Genomic DNA, 9152 nt, shown 5'->3' on the forward strand with positions numbered 1-9152 from the left:
ATAAATTATTAAATACCATATTTGCAGTGTCTTTACATGACAAGAGAATACTGCTCACTTGACTACTCTGTTTTGCCTTCTATTAGCAGGGTTAGTCAGTTTGTGTTTCTTTGTGGATACTTTGTGTATACTCAATTATTTAATTGAGTGTAGTATCTTCAGGGTTCATCTATGTTGAAGCACATGCCAGATCTTTGCCTGAGAGAGACTATTCCAATGTGTGTCCAAGACACACTTCGATTGTACCTCATATGATATTGGTCACAGGGTTGATTGTATCTTTGATTACTTTACATCATTCTACAGTAAACTTTGTGTCCTAACAGATTGACTCCTTGAATTCAATTTTTTTGTGTATACATAGGAATAAATCTGATGTGTCTTATTGTAACTTCTGGAAATCAGAATGCATAATACACAGTTAAATAAACTATAGACTTTTGAGATTCTGCTTTATGTAAAGGTCCTATCATTTCTCATTTTTTTATATGTGTGTGTACTTTCCAGGCCTTGACAAGTGAAACACAAATCACTTAGATTCCTAGAAACTCCATTGAGAAATATAAAAACACTTTTATTATCTCAGAGAGGAATATGGATCGGTTGTATATTATGTATTTCTACCCACATGTGTCTAACTAATTAATTTTCATGAGAAATAATTTAACTCTATTTTATTAATAAAATAAGTAGCATAAGCACTACAGAATGAAAAATAATTCTCAAGCCAGTACATTAGTTCAAGTTAAGATAATTTATCCATTACTGAAGCATTAAATACTTACTGTCATGATCCACATGGATTTCAAAGGTATTATTTACACACATGTTTTCATTATTAATGAACAAAAAAGGACTAATTGTAGAATTGCCTTTGCTCACAAGAATCTGGATCCAAAGAAGAATTAAGTGATTTTCTTATGTAGATCTTCAGAATGAGATAATACATCCCAAAGTGAACATGATCACAAATAATTGAGTGACTAGCTCTGTAGGTACTCAAGGTATATATATTACATTGTCTAGTGATGTTAAAATCACTCATCAGTATATGCTGTCAAGGAAGTAATAAATAATATTTCACATTTACAAAATATTCTGTTTTATTTCTAACATCATCATTAGGTAAATTTAGTTATTATCAATCTCAATGCTGCTATGCTTTTTAACTTTCCACACTGAGATTTTTGTATGGAGAACATCATTTAAGGGTGTGCCCCAGTTATCAAAAAATATTAACTACTTTGAAGGCAATAAGATTCACTAAGATGCCCATTCTGGTTTGACTATTGTCTCCTTTGGAAGTCCTGTAATGTTTACAATGCTTAAGTTTTATTGGTCTTGTTCTCTACTGTTTTGTCCAACTTTATAATATCTAATGAGATAGACAATTCTTTTTAAGGAAACAAGAGACAATGTTGATAACCATTGTTGATAACCTTGTACTCTGCTCTACATCATGTGCTATGTCTATCCTTGGTTTTGACTGACAGCTTTGTTTTGCCATATTTGACTTTGTTCTCTTCCCCCGCAAAAAAGTAGTAAGAACTAAGGAGTAATAAAATCCAAAATGTGTAAATTTTGTTGTAAAAAAGAGAGGGGAAAAAAAAAGAGCTCTAACGGATATAACAGCAAGTGTGTTTAGGGGTGTTAAATAGCTGACTATATTAATGTTTTTGGATCATTGAACACAGCTGTTTGCAGTCTCTCTGTTTGAATGTCCACTTTGTATTCTTTGATACTGTGATTTGAGCAACTATTTCTAAGATGATAATATGTAATCTATTAACAGGTGATTTCTTACTGTTTTTTTTTGTAGTTCTGTATTACGTGTACCCTTACACCACTTTGTTTTGTTTTGTGTTTCTCTCTTTTTCCTCTTAAATAAAATTTTAAAAAAAATATTTAATAGTATTTTCTAATAAAACTTATGATGTATAAATTTTAATTTCAAATATAACAAGGTAAAGGCATCTAGGAGCTGCATGCCAGTACTGGGGAGGTGAAAAGGGCCTCAGTGAAGCTCCAGCAGACTTAGCTGGCACCTGGAGGCTGGTGTGATCCACAGGTCACTACAAATTAGAAACCACACAGCTGGCCATTCAGAAGATGAATGAATGAAAAAAGCATTGTATCTTTATATGAATTTAATGAAATATTGTGTAGAGAAAAAAGAAAGAATTTATGACCTGGTAAAATACCAATGAACTTTGAAGATATTATGCCAATAGAATCAGAAGGAAACTAAGAGATGGAGGAGGATGGAGGAGAGGAAGGGCAATATAAAATTAGTTAGTATTTTATCTATTCATATGCCAGATCTCCAATACAACTGTAATCATTGTGTGCTTCAAACATACTAATAACAACAAAAACCTAAAAAGATAAAGAAATCAGTAACAAAAAGATAAATACTATATGATTCAACTTATATGAGACACATAGAATAGTCAAACATGGGTACAGGGAGAAGAATGGGTGATTCCAGTGAATATGGGAATGGAGAATTGGCTGACTGCTTCTTTTTTGATTTTAAAGATTAAGACAAAAGAAGACAGAACAAAGCAGATCAGAACAAAACAATGTAAGCAACACATCACTTAAAACAAGACAACCGGATTTTATTAGTAGCTACTATATTGTCTCTTTCTTTGAAATAGTTGGCATACCTTCATATACAATAGTACCAAACATAACAAAATAGTACAAAATCATTTAAGAGAATGAAAATATTACTTAGGTTGTTTCCAAGATCTGGCTATTACAAATTGTGCTGCTATAAACATGAATGCACATATATCACTGTGCTGTGATGCTTTCAGTTCTTCTGGGAATATGCCTACAAGTGGAATAGCTGGAACAAATGGGACTTCCAATCTCAGCTTTTTTAGAAATCTCCAGACTAACCTCCACAATGGTTGAACCAGTCTACATTGCCACCAACAGTGCGGGAGAGTTCCTTTTTGCCCACAGCCTCCCCAGAATTTGTTGTTGGTAGTTTTCTTGATCCTGGCCATTCTTTCAGGAGGAGTGAGATGAAATCTCGGGGGGGGTTAATTTTCATTTCTCTAATGAGTAATGATGAACATTTTTTCATGTATTTATTTGCCATTTGTATTTCTTCATCTGTGTATTGTGTATTCATCTCAGATGCCCATATTTGGATTGGATCTTTGAATTTTGGGGGTCTGATTTTTTTTTAATTCTTTATATGTTTTAGACAGAAGTCCTTTGTCTGAGGGACAATTAACTAAGATTTTTTCCCAGTTTGTGGGTTTTCTTTTCACTACGCTGGAGATTTCTTTTGACATGCAGAAACTTTTTTAATAAGACATGATCCCAGTTATCGATTCTGGAAATTATTTCCCATGTGGTTTGATTCCTGTTCATGAATTCTCTACCTACCCCTATGTCTTCAAGGTTTCTACCCAATTTGTCTTCCAATAGATTTAGTGTTTCTGTTTTAATATTCAGATCTTTGATCCATTTAGAATTTAATTTAGTACATGGTGATAGGCATGGGTCTAGTTTTAGTTTTCAACATATGAGAGCCAGTTTTTCCAACACAATTTATTAAAGAGACTGTCGTTCTTCCAGTGAACATGTTTGGCCTCTTTATCAAAAATAAGTTGCTCGAGTATGTTTGTAGTTGTGGTTGGGTCTCCTAATCTATTCCACTGATCTAGAGGTCTTGTTTTTATTCCAATATCATATTGATTTTATTACAATTGCTTTGTAGTACAACTTCAAGTCAGGGAATGTGATGCCTCTTGCCCTGCCTTTGCTGCTTAGAATTGTCTTTGCTATTCTAGGTCTCTTCTGTTTCCAGATGAATTTTATGTGATTTCTCTAGATCTATGCGGTATGTTGATGGTACTTTTATTGAGATTGCATTGAATCAGTATAACAGTTTTGGAAGAATGGCCATTTTCACAATATTTATTCTTCCTATCCATGAACAATGGATGTCTTTCCATTTTCTGAGATCTTCAATTACTTTTTCCAGGGTATTATAATTTTCCCTGTATAGATCTTTTACTTGTTTTGTGAAATTAATTCCTAAGTATTTCTCTTTTTTTGGATGCTAGTGTGAAGGGTGTGGCTTCTCTTATTTCTCTCTCAGTGATTATTTTTGTTAGTGTATAGAAATGCTATTGATTTTTGAATATTGATTTTATATCCAGCTACGTTACTGAGATGGCGGCAATGGGGAGAGTGCCAGGCAACACTCACCTCTACATTGGCATGCCTTAGTGGCTCCTTTGCCATGGGCTTAGCTCCTGACCTGATGGCCCCCTAGCACAAGGGGACCTGCCTCCTTCCCACTGCGTCTAGTGTGGCCCATCCACTGTTTTTAAAGTATATGATTTCAAACTTATGTTTCAGTTTTACAATGTTCATCACTTCTTTTTATTTCTTTAATATTTGTCTATTCTACAGCATTTTGGTTATTCCAATATCTGAAGTGTTGGAGATTTATTTTTTTTCAGTGACTTCTCCGAAAACTACATTGTGAAATATTGAATAATTTTAAAACTATGTGCTCATAAAAGCTTAATGAAATATAGTAAATTATTGAAATAAAGTTTCACTCCTCACTTGCTGTGGTGCACTAACATCAGATATTTGAATTACATTTTGTTAATTTTGAAATCAAACACCACTTGAAGGAAAACTTGTATTACAATTGTGTCCAAATTTATATTCTGTCTTGCCACTTCTCATGCTTCCATAAAGATCTACTTAAACCTGGCAGGGTGAAGCACACTACAGTTGCATCAGTTCGGAGGCAGAGACAGGAGGTTTGCCACAAATTTGAGAGCTGATCAGGCTATGTAGAATGTTCAAGGACAGATTGCCCTAAATAACAACACACTATCTAAGAAAAACTAAGAGAAAGTAAGAAAGAAAGAAAGAAAGAAAGAAAGAAAGAAAGAAAGAAAGAAAGAAAGAAGAAAGAAAGAAAGAAAGAAAGAAAAAAGAAAGAAAGAAAGAGAAGAAAGAAAGAAAGAAAGAAAGAAAGAAAGAAAGAAAGAAAGAAAACGGAAGGAGAAACAGTAGAAGGAGGAGGAAGAGAGGAAGATGGAGGAAGAGGAGAAAAAGGAGAAGGAGGAGGATGAGAAAGAATAGGAGTATTAGGAGGAGGAGAAGGAGAAGAAGAAAAAGAAATTCTTAGTATAAACTCAATTCTTGCATTGTACTGCTGATGAACTAATCAGAGGTGAAAAATTCTATACCCTGTCTCTTAGAATATTTAAATAAATTAGGTGAGTTATCTGTGAATGCCTCATAAGCAAAACAAATGTTCATTTGCTGAGTATCCTGACTTTAGGTAATTCTTCATAGTTGGTATATGGGATTACAATTATCTTAGTAAATATTCCAGGATTTTTAAATGAATGCTTACGTCAATTTAGAATAGCAAGTTTTCAAACTGAATAGCTTGTGGGACCACCTACACTGGCAATACCCACATGACACATGTTTAAAAACAAGACTCTCAGACTCACATCACACAGATATTATATGGCATAAGAAGATATTTTGAAAGAACTTTAGAATTTGGCATGTATACATTCTCTGTTGCTTCTAACATTCTATGATGACAAAAAATATTTCAAGCAATTCTAATTTCATTTTTGAAATGGAAGTGACACCAAAACTTGATAGTGATATTGTCATACTATTGAAAAGGATACAATTCTTACAGTTCTTGATTTTCTTTTATTTAAACTAAATACCCAGTTAAAAATTGAAATAATGATATTGTCCATTTATCATTATTAGATGCCACATTGTATTTATAACTATAGATGCTTGTAACAGTGTAAATTCAGCAAAAGAACATAAACCTGTTAGCCTTGTTTTGTTATGCAATGATAACATTAAATTATGTCCAGACAATACCATATTCAGTTGATTTTGCGAATTCCTGATATTTTTTAAACCATGTAATAAACCAACAGTTATAGTTAACTCAGACAAAGCTATTTCTATTTGGCAGACACCTACACACATCACAGTAATAATTAATTGATTTACTAAGTTGTTAAAAATATCAAATTGTTTGTCCAATTTTCATGTTCTCTTCCATCTTTTTTTAATTGAGTTATTAAGGCTTATGTGAAGTAAAATAAGCTCTACATGTGAAACCATGAAACAGTTTAAAAACAATATTTGTATAACTGTAAAACTGTAAGCACAAAATTCCAGGAATTTATATCTGTTTCTTCAGTCTTTGAAATGAGAAAAAATTTCTAATTGCTAAAAATATAATTAGAATGCACATGCTTCCTTAGAGAGATATATTATTAAACTATGTTGTATATCTTGTCAGCAACATATATCAAGGTAAATATGTTTAACAGATAAACCATCATTACATATATTTCCGTGAACATACAGAAAGTCAAATCAATTGTTCATTGTCAGAGATATTACCCATCATTCATTTTACAAATTTTTACTATCTTTTGCCTATTTGGATCTAAAAAATGTCATCACTCTTTCAGTTCTCATGAGCACTAAAGGACTGATTGTGGCATAGCCATTGCCAACCAGAATCTGGATGCAAAGACGAATTTGGTCAAAGTTCCACAACATGTAAGAAGTAGAGGAAATAATGTTGTCCAAAATGTACATGACAATAAATAAATTCATGAGCACCAAAATAATCCTGGTGGCCCTTTGTTCTGCAGATGCTTTTGGAGACAGACTGGTGCTGTGAAGATGCTGGGACTGTCTTTTATGCCTGCACAAGAGAATCACCATGTACCCACTTGAGAGCGCCATGAGCCCTATAAAGGTCATGTGCTGGAAACTCAGCAGTGAGATAGATGTGTATTTCAGAGAGGAACTAATAGGCAAAAAGGAGCAGGATCGAGTGACAAACATGAGACTGCCTAAGGTCACATTGGAAGTGGTAACAGTGGAGATTAAGAAATGACCATTGATGAGCATATTGAAGGCCCATATGAAGACAAAGCAATACAGGTTCTGCTGTAGGGATTTCTGTTTGAACTTTGCTAAACAGGAGCTTCTGGGGCTGAGGGTGATGGCCTGGCAGACACTCAGCAGGCAGGTGGTACAGACAGAGAGGCCCCTCATCAATCTGTGCAAATAGATAACACATTTACATGCGATGTCATCCTCCAACTTCTGAAACCCAAATATATCTATAGCTATGAAGCCCAAAGTTAGAAGCATCCCAGCATGTATAAGAGCCAGGTGACCAATAATCAGATCAGTAGGCTTGGGCCTGTGCTCCAGAAGGAATTTTAGGACATGAAAGAGTAGCAGTACCATGTTGGCTATGACTCCAATGCTGACTTCAAAAAAGACTATGTATTGTACACCAATAAATCTTGAAAGTATGTTGTATTTATACATCTTCGTGGAGGAAGCAGCAAAGAGTAGCCATCTGAGAAAAAAGAGTGGATAATGCTTTATTACAAATTTTACCTCTTTTGTCAATCTCAACCAACCCTATACCTTCACCAAAATACATGCATTTGTCATGATGAGTCCTTTTTCCATTGCCTTACTCAAGTCCACCTCATGCTCTTGGCTCTCCCCCGTCCCACTCCTTCTCAGTTATGGTTGTGTTATAAGTCTCCTTGCTGGGCTCCAATAGTGCCTCTGCATAAAAACTGTCATGCATCACAGATGTTTTCATACTTTTGTCTCACTTTTAGTTTCCAAAGTCCAATCCACTGTTTTATTTACCTTCATATCTACACTCATTTTTTCAACACATTAATCTTCCATGTGATATGCCTAGAAAATAGAACAAAACATTTAATTTCATTACCTCATTTTATCTAATTTTGTGAATCATATATCATATGAAACACAGTTGTAAATGTTCTTGACTTTCATTTACTTATATGTGTCAAATACTTATCTCATAATTTGATTTTATATAAATTCCAAAATATGTAATGATAAAGTCTAAAAAATAACATTAATAGATGTCTAACATTTTAAGAATATTTTAAAGTAATGATATGCAGTAAAGTATCAATGGTCAAATTGTCTATACATATGATCTCTCTGAAATTGTAAGTAAATTTTCATTTTGCACCAAAACTTGAATTCAACCTACACATAATATTGTGAAATTGAACAGGAGAGTATTCAAATCTTCCAAGACTGAGGGAACAGGACCGTATTTGTTTCAGAATTATTGAAGGAGACTATGCAAGTCAAGGCAAGTGAGATAAGTGCAGTAGGTGTGTGGTAGGTGCTGCAAGTTTATGTATCATTGATGGAATATTGGAATCAACATTACGAGAAACTTGGAAAATTCGTTGTAGAATAAAATCTCTCTCCAGAGTACTAATCTTTAAAAAGTGACAGAATTTGGTGCAGTCACAATCATTCACTTGCATTAGCTCCCATGGAACACACAGAGAGATGACAGTAAATAGCACCATAACCCAGCTGTCTAGAAATCCATGAATCATATGACCTGCATTATCAAAATCATACTCTAAATATCTTTGTACTGTATGTGCATATAAATGATACAAAGAAAGTTACATAATGAATTCTGTGTTAAAATATTTCCATAAGGATATTTAGTCAGGAGAGTAAGAACATTTCATAAAATCAAAATTAAATCATCCTCTATCATGTTTCCTTCCAGTTATGCTCCTTCTATCTCATCCTACCTACTACAAGCACAGTTTAGAGACCAGGGACTTACAGGAGCTCTCTGCCTCACAGCTCTGAGAGATGATGAAACTGAGAAGCTGACCTGCAGTTCCAAGCAGGAAAATCTAACTTAACTCACTGGAAGAAACAATCTGCTCTGGGAACTGGAGATTAATACATAAATGAATATATCAAAGGAAAGTAATGCAGAATGCAAGGTATGGGTTATCCCCCACTCAAAGGAAGAAGGAGCACACTGGAGAGCATGGGAAAATCTCAACCTAAATAGAGGAAGACATTAAAAAGTGAAAGCTGTGCATTACTTTTTACCAATTACTCTTGGCAGCAATCAAAAGTCACAATGAATTCTGATATATCTTTGTAAGAAATGCAATATAGTCCACATTACTATCAATACCATGATCCAGGCAATGTTCACTTGAAATATGGTGCTATTTCTGTAATTTCCAAGACCATAGGTAATCCTGTGATACATG

General features: G+C 34.0%; 1 protein-coding gene across 1 annotated transcript; it reads right to left on the bottom strand.

Annotated features, from left to right (window-relative positions):
* Nucleotides 1-6477: 6477 nt before the first annotated feature.
* On the bottom strand, nucleotides 6478-7389 carry Cavporv1r612 (vomeronasal 1 receptor cavPorV1R612). Its single transcript, NM_001167468.1, has one exon. The coding sequence runs from the start codon at nucleotides 7387-7389 to the stop codon at nucleotides 6478-6480; it is 912 nt and encodes a 303-aa protein (NP_001160940.1).
* Between the last annotated feature and the right edge of the window lie 1763 nt (nucleotides 7390-9152).

This window comes from Cavia porcellus, unplaced genomic scaffold, assembly GCF_034190915.1.
Source record: "Cavia porcellus strain 051 isolate PalLab524CR breed Dunkin Hartley unplaced genomic scaffold, mCavPor4.1 scaffold_9, whole genome shotgun sequence".
NCBI lineage: Eukaryota > Metazoa > Chordata > Mammalia > Rodentia > Caviidae > Cavia > Cavia porcellus.

Coding starts and splice junctions, on each gene's coding strand:
- Cavporv1r612 (NM_001167468.1), bottom strand. CDS start 7,389: ATGTATAAATACAACATACTTTCAAGATTTATTGGTGTACAATACATA.